Consider the following 12,677-nt stretch of genomic DNA (forward strand, 5'->3'; position numbering starts at 1 on the left):
TAACCAGCTCTCCTAGTGGGCATCATGGTGACATATTAAGGATTTTCAGATCTTTTTGGGAGGGACAGCTTTGGTTATTACAAGAATGTTTGTGAGCTACTATGTGAAGAAACTACACACACGCACATACAAATGCACATAGTGTTCTTGGCACAAGCATATTAATTGCTTACAAATGTTAACAAATTGACTTTAATGAACGCTTTTCACCTTTAAAGTTCAGCAGTGGTATTTACCACACAAAGTAGAAGCAACACAAAAGAAATGTTGTTAGTACATTGCCTATAAATGGAAAACAGAATTGGCTCTAAGCATGACCCTTGAACGATCCCACAATTGGAACATTACATAAAATGGAGACCGCAAACCGTCTGCCCTAGAGAGAAAAAATCCATTAAAAATTATTCTGAGAAGCTTACCCAGATTCTAGGTCTAATAAAATTAGGAAAGAGCTCTTGTCAGCGTCTACATTAATAAGGTCATCTTGATACACATTTACACCATCTCAACAACAGGAGCAGTGAAATGAAACAAAATGCAATTAATTATTTGAAAAGAAGTGAATACTTCATGTCATTGCTGATTCAAATGAAATGCGCATTAAAATCAGACTGTTTCTTGGCCTGAAAATACAGGAGCTATTGATTCATGTTGTATTTATGAACTTGAAAAACAAAGTAACATAAAATAAATCTTAAATACGCTCGTCAGGATGAAACATGGCGGTCCTGAATTTTCACAGTATTGGTAAACCAATGAGAAGTGACAGGTGCCAGAGAGATGAACCTCAAAAAATTGAAATAATAAATCAAATTTAATTGGTGCTCCTGCACTCCTTAAGTTTGACGGATAGGAAGTAGTTTGCAGGTGGAACCGGTCTAGCTCAAAATGCAGATATTACAACTGTCCTTTTCGATTGTGCAGTCAGCGACACAATTCTCTCGACTCATGTATGTTAATATTTTCTATAACACATTTTGACAGTATCGAGTTTCCCCAGGCACTACCAAAAATGTCTGGGACGTCAGTGGTTTAACACTGAGAGAACATCAGGGTGGAGCCATTCATGGTCCCACAATGCATATTCACAATCCATTCATTAGGCAAAAACAATTGATTTGAAGTCAAAAAAATAAAAAGGGATGAAGTGAGAAATATACATTTATTCCGAATTAAAGGCTTGTAATTAGTGAAGAAAGCGTTCAGTTTAAAAACTAGAGACCGCCTCTCGGTGCAAAGAGCTCTGTAAATGGATTGCTGCCTGAGGGGTCTCCTGCATTATTAATGCCTGGCTCCAGCTCTGGAGCTCTAACTCAAATATAATGCAGTATCTGGCTGCGTGCAGTTCCCAGAGGATTTACGTTTTTGCTCCCACATGCAATTTTAGTTTCACAACTATTATCATACATGAGTTACCCTTACAGGGGTGATAAGAATATTTCAAGTGTTCATCTTTTCACAACAGCTGAAACACTACTCATTTGAATAATAATAAATTTTTAAAAACTCAAGAATAATAGTGTGTGAATATTATGGTAACATCTGTCAGGGCTGTGATGGCGCTCAGAAAGTTTTATCTAGTTGCAATAAGTTTCCATATAGACACTTAGCCATACCCACCCACAATCTCTGTGTCACTGACTGCTGTCTGGACACCTCACTTAATGCCCAACAGCTGACAACTGATACCAAGAAAGCAACTGAAACCGTAGCACAGTACACAAATACAATGACCATGAAAATGCAAATAAATGATGCTCTGCTCTATTTCCTAAACAAAATCTCCAGGGCTATTCTATTCATATTTACAATGTACAATATACAGTGCCTCAGCCAAAACCCATAACATATGTGCTGGGTAGGAAGGGAAGCATAAGGAAGGAGTTATTGAGGTAAGAATCGATCTCTCTGACGAGTCATTTAAAACAGAGGTTCTAGGACATTCAGATATTTACTGTACGTATATCTATTGCTTCTCTTGGTTTTTACAAGTGCTGAACATTACAGATATAAACTAGCAACCAATTAAAACAATCACATGACAAAACTCAATGACTCACATATATATATTTTGCACTGAATTTGTTTTTAACAACGAGTGGAACAGTGGTGCAATGGTCGCCTTACAGCAAGAAGGTCCTGGGTTTGAATTCCAGTTGTGAGAAGTTCTCTCCATGCCCACATGGGTTTATTCCTGGTACTCCAGTTTCCTCCCACAGTCCAAAGACATGCAGGTAGGCAAACTGGAGACTCTAAATTGCCCATAGGCATGAGTGTGTGAGTGAATAGGGAGTTTATGGTGTGTGTGCACTGTGATAGATTGCTGATCTGTCCAGGGTGTATTCCTGCCTCTCACCCAATGCACGCTGAGATTGATTCCAGCACTCCCTGTAACCCTGACCAGGATAAGCAGGTATAGATAATAGATGGATGGATGGATAGTTTTTAACATTCCAATAAGTGGTTCATTTACTGAAAAAAATGTCAAAACTGTCAAACCATGTAAATCATAAAAAATGTCTGTAGAAAAATAATCCTTGTTTTTCTTTTTTTTTCTTTTAGCATATTCTGAAATTTCACTTGATGAAATTTCCAAACTTTCCAACAGCCTGGTCCTGGACACCGCAAAGAATAAACTGCTGGAAGACCATAAAGCCATTATTCATTCTGTTTTATGTGTAAGGTCACCTTAAAGAAGAATTCCTGCACTCACACGTGAAATATTATTAGGGAGGAGAAGAGTTAAATCAGCAACAAGTAAGAGTTCAGAAATGAAAAAGAAATAACACAAAGTCAGTTTTATTTTCCACATTGAAAATTGATTTTCTAGTTAATCTCTACCTGTTGATTGCCAAGTACCCTATCTTTCAATGCCAGAGGTCCAGGTTTTGACATTAGCTTTAATTACATCTAGATGGTGTGTCGGATAACACTCAAAGCATTACCTGCAGACAGTGGGGGTTCAAGACTGCATAGCAACTGACTGCACAGAAATAACACTGGGAATGCTGAGGGCACAGAGAGTTACTACTTACATCGATTAAAGCAGAAAAATACAATTTACCCTCATGTAAAATCCAGTCCTGGCCATGTCAATATATGGATTATAAAGAATGCGTATCTGATTACAATAAAAAAATAATAAAAAAATTTTAATAAAAAAAAAACTAAGAACAATGTAAAAAAAGAAAAAGAATATTCATAACATGACTATGGGAAGGAAGAGAAGAGCAAGTCTGTTGCTTGTGATACATTAACATATGCCAGTGATCATTGTCTATTTTTATCTAATATGGTCACAGTTTACATTGAGTGGCACAAATACCTGTGTAATTATACTGGGTCAGTTGCAACATGCTTAACTGGAGTTCAAACCCCTATTTTTCATAAATGACAGTATTGTATTTGTCTTTATAAAATGGGTTGTGTTGATCCTGGATTCTGATTGGCCGAGACCGCATTCTACAGTGATTGCAAATCTAATACAGTAACAGTTATTCAAACAGCTTTACATTTTTTCTCCCACATGTAATTTTAGTTTCACAACTATCATCATACATGAGCTAAAAAGGTGAAAGAATATTTTAAGTGTTCCTCTCATCACAGCCAATGAAATACAATAATAATAGTGTGTGCATATTCTGGTAACATCTGCCTTGTAAACAGTATCACCCAGCACACAAATCATTACTTACAAATAATATTACAAAATAAATAATTAATTGTGTCATAAATTAATTTTTTGAAAATGTGCCGTTTTATAAAAGCAATACAGCACTCAAGGTTGTGCTGATTTTATGAATACAGACAATACTCTGTGAATGCTCTGCTTCGCATTGTGTCTAACAACACCCCTACAGCCAAGACTGTGTTCGTGATATAGCACCGCCTCTCCTGCTGTATTGGTTCATTCTAATTTTCAAACTTGACAGTAATTTTCAAATATTAAAATTATGCAATATCAATTACAAACAATTCCGTGTACTTATATGTTACAAACATTACCTTTGTGTCGTGGCAAGCCTTGCATTGACCAAAAGTATAAAGTATTGAATAAAGTATTGACTAAAAGTATAAAGGCTCTCAATGCCATCCATTACCTTTGAGTTAAAGGGTATAACCAAATTAGATTTGTTATATGGTAATTGGGTATGGTCTGGATGTTCCAAAGCTGCAGACTTGTTGCTAAGAGACTAACGTCCACCACGCAACGAATGGAACACTGATAAAAATCTGAGAGATTATGCGGGGACCTAAGCTTTCATCTCGAAATGTGTACAATACTTCAAATTAAATGAAAAAGGGAGAAAAAAGTACCCACTATGAAAACTGCACCCACTAAACCTGTCTGTGTAATTCTCCACATCCCCAAATTTTGCTATAACTCAAGGAATAATAAACATATCCAGAAAACCCACACAGATAAATCGCAGAGACATCACAAAACAGAAACATTCGCTTTCTGGAAGATTATTTTGCTTAAAATCAAGTGGGCACACAGTGCAGCCAGAGTTTATTCAAAACTTATATTCTGTTTACATAATAATAGCCACTGATATAATTATTAAAATCATGAGCATAGTATTCATAATAATACCCATCATTATCAATGTTTTTGTTACCCTATTTCTCTTGCCATTCTGTGTGGTTTGAATTGATTTGTCAATGATATATATGTGGAGTAGCCAGGCTCCATTTTATGGTGATATGCTAAAGGAGGAACACAAATAGTGTCAAATCAAGCAACAACAGAAGATGGGAATACTAACCATGCATTGATAATCCCTGTACAATTCTGAGACAACCATTAAACACAGGGTGTCACAGGAAATGTCATTTCCTGTATGGGACTCATATTGACTTTTTTTCGGGAAGGACACCAAAATGATTTTTTTGTCAGTCACAATGCAAAGATAAACTAGGTATGAGACCTCTTGGAGACATGTTGACTGGGTTTAAAACTCTAAGTATCAGATATCAGCAAAGGCATACACATAGATTAATATTAAAAAGAGCTCCTCACTAAAAAAAAAAAAAAAACTAAACAAAAAAGTCTTAAGCCATTGTACATCTTAGACATTGTGTCATACTTCATCAAGCACATTTAAAAAGTAATTAATTTGGATCCTTGGCCATCTCCTTAACAAATATCTGTGTAATCTATTGTGACAGAATAATACAGCATGCAAAACACAGATGTAATTAGGTGTAGGACACAAAGATGAGCAATTAATATTTATCACAGGAAACCCTTATTCTGACTTTTAATCTATTATCGTACGACACACTTCAGCCACTGAACATCGTCCCCTTCACTCACGGACGTGAAACGCGATGCGATGGGCATGCACGCAGGCCATTACCGAGCCGCACAGGCATGGAAATGCCTCATTAAGTCTGACGCCGACCGTTCGCTCGACCGCATGCACTCTCTCCCGCTCTCTCGCTGTGCCCGGTCTGGGAAGGAGACTGGCCTACCTCGAGCGTCGGTACAGAGCGCGCTCCGTTCCTGTCTCCCGGGACCGCAGGCCCCCTCGGCAGGCACGCAGGGTCCCCCCGGCCGCGCGCGCCACAGGTAGCAGGCGGGGTCCTCGCACGGGATGGATTCGGACAGGTGCGGGCAGCCCCCGGACGCCCCCGCTGGCCCGCGGAGCACCTGCCGCCTCCGCTGTCTGAAACCTGCTGAGGAGGAGGAGGGGGGGTGGGGGGGGGGGGCAGAGTCGGCGTGAGAGCTCCGGGTGGACCGCCGCGCCCCGCCTAGCCCCGCCCCCGAGGCTTACGGCCCGGGAGCACGTGAGGAGCAGTAAAAGCGGCTCAAGGAGAGGGGCGATAAAACGGGACGTCCTGTCTATCCGCTCTCACCCTAACACTTCGCCACCCCGCCCCCCCCAGAGTCTCGCTGCGGGCTGTGGGTATTCACGCAGACCGGCGTTTTCACACCTTCGCATAGCCTGGATTCTCAAACCCATCTGCTTCCTGCTACAAACATTCACAATAATAAACAGACCAACACCCTGAGGCAGCCGCAACTTGGAGGGGAAAGAGTGCAGAGAATAGTACAGTAAAGGCTTGGCTACAGTTTGCAGCCATTTCAAAACGTTTGTTATATGTGTTCAATATGACTGCTTATTTATAACGGCTACAGCAATGCACTGTTGAATACAGAATTTTAATTGTTTAAAGTGCGCACTAGAATTCACCAGTGATTCATGCACATGGACATCCACATGATGGAATGGGTGAGGTTGATACAATAAAACCGATTGTATTCACACAAATATGTTTTCACACTTGTTTTACATCTTTTTTCACAGCATGCGCTCATCCTTGACAGTTGACACCATAGACTGTTTCACTAATTCTTCTGTCCGTACCTCCTGATTATAGCAGACCTGCTGATTGTGCTGTCGACAGTAGAACCTAACGGGGATGACCCAATTTTTGAAGCAACAAAGGGAACGAGAGAGCGAGACAGAGACAGAGACAGAGGGAGGGAGGGAGAGAGGGAGAGAGACAGAGAGAGAGGGAGAGAGAGAGAGAGAGAGAGGGAGGGGGAGAGAGAGAGAGAGGGGGAGGGAGGGAGGGAGACAGAGAGAGGGAGAGAGAGAGAAAGAGAGGGAGAGGCAGAGGGAGAGAGAGAGAGAGAGAGAGAGAGAGAGAGAGAGAGAGAGAGCATGCTAGAGCCCCTGTAATAGATCAATGTCCTGTTCCTGGCAGGTTTAGAATTGCAAGCAGACTATATACAACCACCACCAATAGGCGCCAGAATGGCGATTGGGAAAGGGGTCACGGCCCTGGCACTTCTCAGATTTGGCAGAGCCTGTCCTCTTTGTCCTGTGTACCTCATTCTCTATACTTTAATCATTCACGTGAATGTAAACAATATTCTAACAGGGACTTATCTGCTTGGACCTGGACATCACGAATACCATTTCTATATTTAGAAACTTCTTTGAAAGTGGGCAGAGGAGGCAGTCAGGTTGCTAGGTGGTGGACGTAAAGGGCCTCCCAGCAAGGTGCCTAACATTACATTTCATATTTGTTCTAGTGCTTTGCGGTATTCTGCTGTACATTAAAAATACATTTTGATTTCATGGGAGAGCATACTTTGAAACGATTTGATGCATGGGGCACTCAAACATTAGCTCAGCTAAGTGCTAATCCAAACCAATGGCTGACTGTAGCAGGGCTGGGGCCATGGTATTTCAGACAGCGAGGCATTTAAGTTTTAGGGGAGGGGGCCAACAGTTGTAATGCTCATTTCATGTCTTGTAGAAAACTTCACATATTAGTCAAATAACTATATATAATAACTATATAGCGACCTATAACTACCTGGCAATCCATAATCTCAATTTGGGATGGGGGCGGCATACCCCATACCTTTACAGCACTGTTCGGCACTTTTCAGTGTTTTTCTCCAGATGAAATGTTCAAGACAAAGGTAGGCAGATACCTGACAACGTGACAACAAAACTGAGGCCTGTATTCACAAAGCACCTGACAACATGGCAACAAAACTGAGGCCTGTATTCACAAAGCACCTGACAACATGGCAACAAAACTGAGGCCTGTATTTACAAAGCACCTGACAACATGGCAACAAAACGGAGGCCTGTATTCACAAAGCACCTGGGTAGGAGTGCTGATCTAGTACCGGGCTTCCCTCCCACATTCAACCCTTTTCTATTCTGAGCCAAGAGGATAAACTGATCCTAGATCAGACCCTATGCTGAGACACTGAGAATATAGGCCTGACTATGCTTCTCATATGTCATCAAGACTAGTGCAAACCCACCAATTTCACAGAATTTAATAGCCAGTCTGCTAAATGTCACATTACTAAAATCTTTCAGAGGAAATTTAGACATTCCAGAGAATAATGTGGGTATAGACCTAATCAAATGTTTAATTACTTTATTCCTTCAATTCATTAATTCATTCTTGAGGCAAAGTCATGATTTATATTTGGCATTAGGACCCACACACATTAGCCGGGGCAAACCAAAGCTCCCCCCCCCCCCCCCCGAATATGACACCGACACCCCTGGATTCCCAACGGACAAATTACCGCTATCAATCAAACTGAAACAGGAGACACCTGGAGGGAAAAAAAGCGGCGCGTTGGGAGAGCAGTCCGAGACATCCCTCAGACAGGAACACGAGAGCGAAGAATCAATCCCCAACCGTCGGGCCGCCATCCTGCCCACCTCCACACCGCCGAAAAACAGCTCTGCAGAGACGCATCCCCCAGGACATTAATAATGGAAAGGATCTCTGGTCATATCACATTTATTCAGGTAAAAGAAGAAGAAAAAAAACACACACAGACACACACACACGCACACGCACACGCACACGCACACGCACACGCACATGCACACACACACACGCACACACACACCAGTTCACTTCACACAGCAGGTTTCCGTGTCAGCCTCGCTTCGCCGATTCCCTCCGGCATTAGCGCAAGGGAGAGGTTTCAAATGAATGGTGATCAACCGTCGCCCGCCAGCCCACACCCCTGACCCTGCCCGCCCGCCCCCGCACCCTAACCTGAAGCACAGCTCGTTCCACACGTTAAACTTTATTAACTTTAAACACACCTGCAATGATAATGGCAAAAAGAATTTAAAAAAATAAATAAATAAAATAAACCTATTTACGAAGCTCACCAGCACATTACTTTATATTTGGTTTAATGTATTCTCTGTGTGAATTTTCAGCTAGGAACACTATATGCACTTCACAGGGTAGAAAGACAGAAAAATCAGTTCATGTACTTTCTTTTTTTAACATTTTTTTTCATAATCTTCAGGTTGGGGGGTTTACCCGGAAGTTTGTATTTGTACATAGTTTGTATATATGTTCGGTTTTCACAGTTACATGCAAACAGGTGGAGCATAATTCTAGCAAAGAGAGGTTGAGCCTTCATTAACCCCTTAATAGACTGAGCTATAAATTACTCACCTCCATGAACCAATCAAATACTCCCACCCACAGTCCCTTCAGACCTACTGAGTGTGACCTTATGAACCTCAACAAGGCAGATTTGGATTTTTTAGCTGACCTTCCCTTGCATGCAATGATCTGACGCCGCTCCATCAAACCACCCTCTCAAGCCTAGTGCCTGGCCTTGCTGACCCTGGACAGAGGCCTCTGTCCCTGGGGAAAGCCTGCGGCTGGCAGGGAGGGCTCATCACAGCGCTGGACCTCAGGGCAGGTCATGTCACCCGGAGGTTCATGTAGACACACAGAAGGGTCAACTCTGGCCAGTGGACAAGGTGTCCATTGGTTACTTTAGAGACTGTGAGGTCACCAATAATCCTACTTCTGTACAAAGTAAAAATATTTATTTTACTTATTTAATTGCTCAAATGTCTATAAATGAATAAAAATGTATACTTGTTAAATAATGTCCACAGACCATACCATTTAAAATATGTAGGCAGATTGGAGCATTGGAAATATCACTGCAAGTCTTTGTGTGTAAAATGTGCTATTCCAACATCACTGTTTCCTGTCTTTAGAACCCCTTCTTTCTACCTAGAAAAGATAGTGCAGGGATCATTTATGTGCATCGTATGTTGTCTAATCTTTTAACTATTCTACTGTATTTATTCATTTTTCAATGACATACATTGAGTATATACCTCAAGGACATTACAAAATGAGATAATAGGCAATGGAACAGGGGAATAAAGGAAAAAGGAAAAAGAAGATAACATGAGCAGTTTGTCTAGTTGTTCCCCCACCTTTCCTCCCCTGTGGTTCCATGCAGTTGTCGTGGAGACAGGCCCCCCAGGCAGACCAATGAGAAAGCAGACAGGGCTCCGGACAGGGGATGTAACACGGCTGGACTGCAGACGGGATGTCTCCTACACACAGTCGTCCACTCACAGGCCTGGATACTGAAGAGACGACCAAGGAGAATTACAGGACAAAATGGCATAGAATATTTACATTTCTTTTGCACAAACTGAGTTTTGACAAGCTATAAAACACCAATTATTTCAAGAAAATAAAATAACTTTCATTTTTTTCCCCCCAACATTGCATGTTTTCTTCCAATTCCAATGACTTCCTGCCCTGAGATGATGTTTGTGAATTAAAAAAATAAAATACAATTCTTCATTCACTTTTTAAAAATTTTTAATATATTTTTTCATGTTATAACTAAGGACAGATCACCATTGTACTTGGACTGAAAATCACCTACAGCCATGTTACTCAAAACACAGCCCTCGAGGTCCAAGAACTGCTGGTTTTCCACCCTCCCTTTACCTGGGAGCCAGGCGTGAATACAGTCAGACCAATCAGTAGCACATTGTTCAGTTAATTACCTGGGGGTGGGGGGGGGGGGGGGGGGGGAGAGAAAACCAGGGCCAGATTTGGATTTGAGGTCCAGATTTGAATATCCATGGTCTACAGCATCGTTGTGGTTAAAAGAGAGAGCTTAGTTATAGCGCTGCCAGTGGACTGCAACGCTGTCATACATACAGTATCAGGAGTCACATGGACACAGTGCGGCTGTCCTCATAGTTACTTCTGACCTTGTTACCCCAGCAAGTCTCACAACGCTCGTAAAGGGCTGTCTTGCGCATTATGAAGACCGTTACTCCGACGTGCACGCGCACAGCACATTCCGTCAGTCACAGCACGCCCCTCACCCTGCCTGCTGTGATGCTTCGCACTTTCGTCAGGAACCTGTATGCAGTAGATCTCCCTGGTCTGAAGGCCCCCTCCGCAAAGGGCGCTCAGGTTGTTGTGGCGACGGTACTGCTGGTTGAGGAGTGGGGCCACCTGGCAGTCGCCCCAGTCCGTGCTCTTCCACACGTACCTGCCGAAACAGATTGAGCATCCCATCTCCAAATCTAATAATCACAGAATAAGCGAGGCTTCAATCTCACTGGACCTGCACTAAAACCACTGATTGAAATGAGCACATTCACAGATAATCATGGTTTCACTTTATGGAGATAAACTGCAGAAGGTTTATTGTGTGTAGGGTGGGCAGAAGGCTTGAGTCTTTTCATTTCATTTCCAAATGTTATTTGGTTGCTCATCTATTATTAAATTGCATGAATGCATTATGTAATTGCATTGTTTGCAACATCAAGCTAAAACGATTCTTTATGCGTGGATTAAATTTGCTTTACAAATTGTAATGATTTTTGTACTAGCAAAAACATACATAAACAAATAAATAAATAAATAAATAAATAAGGAGACGTTGAACGTTGTGACTCAATTCAAGCACAAGGTGCCCAACAATCACATTTAATAAATAAATAAGGAGATGTTGAACGTTGTGACTCAATTCAAGCACAAGGTGCCCAATAATCACATTCTTGCTCATTCCAGTTCAGTAGTTTTCTGTAGCTTCTCTAAATGTCCCATACCTTGGGCACTTGGGAAGTAAGTCCCCAACAATGTTGCACGCCTCCTTTTCTTCAAGGGCAGGGCATTCCCGGCCTCCACCAATAGGAATCTGCTTCAGACCGCGGGCCCTCATCCGGTAACCAGGCGACAGGTCCGCCGCTTGGCAGGTCTTTGAACACGGGCTCCACGCTGACCACTCAGACGTCTCGCAATCCCGGGGCATCACGCAGGACTGAAATGTCACAGGGGCGTCGTCGTGGATACAAAGGCTGCGGCGGGAAAATTGGGGTGCAACACATGATTGCAAATCCTTTTTTCATATTACTGATGCAGTGCAGCAGTCTGACATTTTCTATCAGGTCACTGATCTTGACCTTGTGTCAGAGGTAAATGACTGAAAGCAAAAGGACGAAAAAATGCAAATGTATGCAGGCAAGCGCGCTGTCTGTTCAATAAACATTTGTCCTGAACTTGTAACGTGTTGCACCTTTTTTCACAAAATCAGTTTGGTGAGCTAGTTTTACTGACTGTTGAACTCGCCAAACTGCGATTGTGAAGAAAACAAAAAAATTGCTTTTAACTGCACGTGAAAGTTAAGGACAAACGTTGCTTTAATCTCAACCTCTATGTATGAACGTTTGGGCATGTGTGAATGGAAAAGTTTAACAGCAACAACTGCAACAGCCTTACGAAGTAACACTTCCTGTTTATTTAGGCTTACAAAACTCTGAAAATATTGACGAAGAAGAGAGATGAGAATATTGGAATGGATTGAGTCATAAAAATAGAGTACGATTGTTATAGTACATAGGGAATTCTAGCTTCCCACCGAACAGACAAAACAAGGAGACTAAGGGAACACCTTGAAATCAAAAACCCTTGTTGTACTGGATGCTGGAAAATGAACAAGCCAAGGGCAACTCTATGGCAGAGGGTATAGAGCTGGCTTGTAACTCAGAAGTTAACATTTAAATCCCCAGACGGGGCACTGTTCTCGTACCCTGAAACAAGATATCCATGAATAAAAATCAAGTTGAGTCACTTCACAAGGACACAGTAAGATATTCACTGTTACTACACCTCCAACAGTGTTTGAATATGTCAGAAAAGAAACAATGCACTCTTATCAGTAAAGTAAAATATAACTTGCTATATCTGTGGTGATTGTATTGTGCACATACTAAATTCAGATTAAAGCATACATTAATTCAGTTTAAAGGGGACAAAGAGCTTTCTATCATAATCCAAAACATTTTATTGGGATTGACAATTAAATCCCCACCCTGCAAACATTC

General features: G+C 41.7%; 1 protein-coding gene across 7 annotated transcripts in view; it reads right to left on the reverse strand.

The window, feature by feature from the left end:
- thsd7ba (thrombospondin, type I, domain containing 7Ba) overlaps positions 1–12,677 on the reverse strand; it is a 157,256-nt gene that overhangs the window by 62,637 nt on the left and 81,942 nt on the right. For 5 of the 7 annotated variants that reach the window (XM_035392647.1, XM_035392653.1, XM_035392649.1 and 2 more), the window contains exons 5-8: positions 11,403–11,651; positions 10,671–10,840; positions 9,756–9,911; positions 5,479–5,682 (exon numbers count right to left, since the gene is read on the reverse strand). In XM_035392647.1, the coding sequence (XP_035248538.1) occupies positions 5,479–5,682; positions 9,756–9,911; positions 10,671–10,840; positions 11,403–11,651 (779 nt within the window). The remainder of the gene's footprint in view (positions 1–5,478; positions 5,683–9,755; positions 9,912–10,670; positions 10,841–11,402; positions 11,652–12,677) is intronic. The other 2 variants (XM_035392654.1, XM_035392652.1) reach the window with 1 other exon arrangement.

The sequence above is a fragment of the Anguilla anguilla genome, chromosome 15 (genome assembly GCF_013347855.1).
Source record: "Anguilla anguilla isolate fAngAng1 chromosome 15, fAngAng1.pri, whole genome shotgun sequence".
In the NCBI taxonomy this organism is placed as follows: domain Eukaryota; kingdom Metazoa; phylum Chordata; class Actinopteri; order Anguilliformes; family Anguillidae; genus Anguilla; species Anguilla anguilla.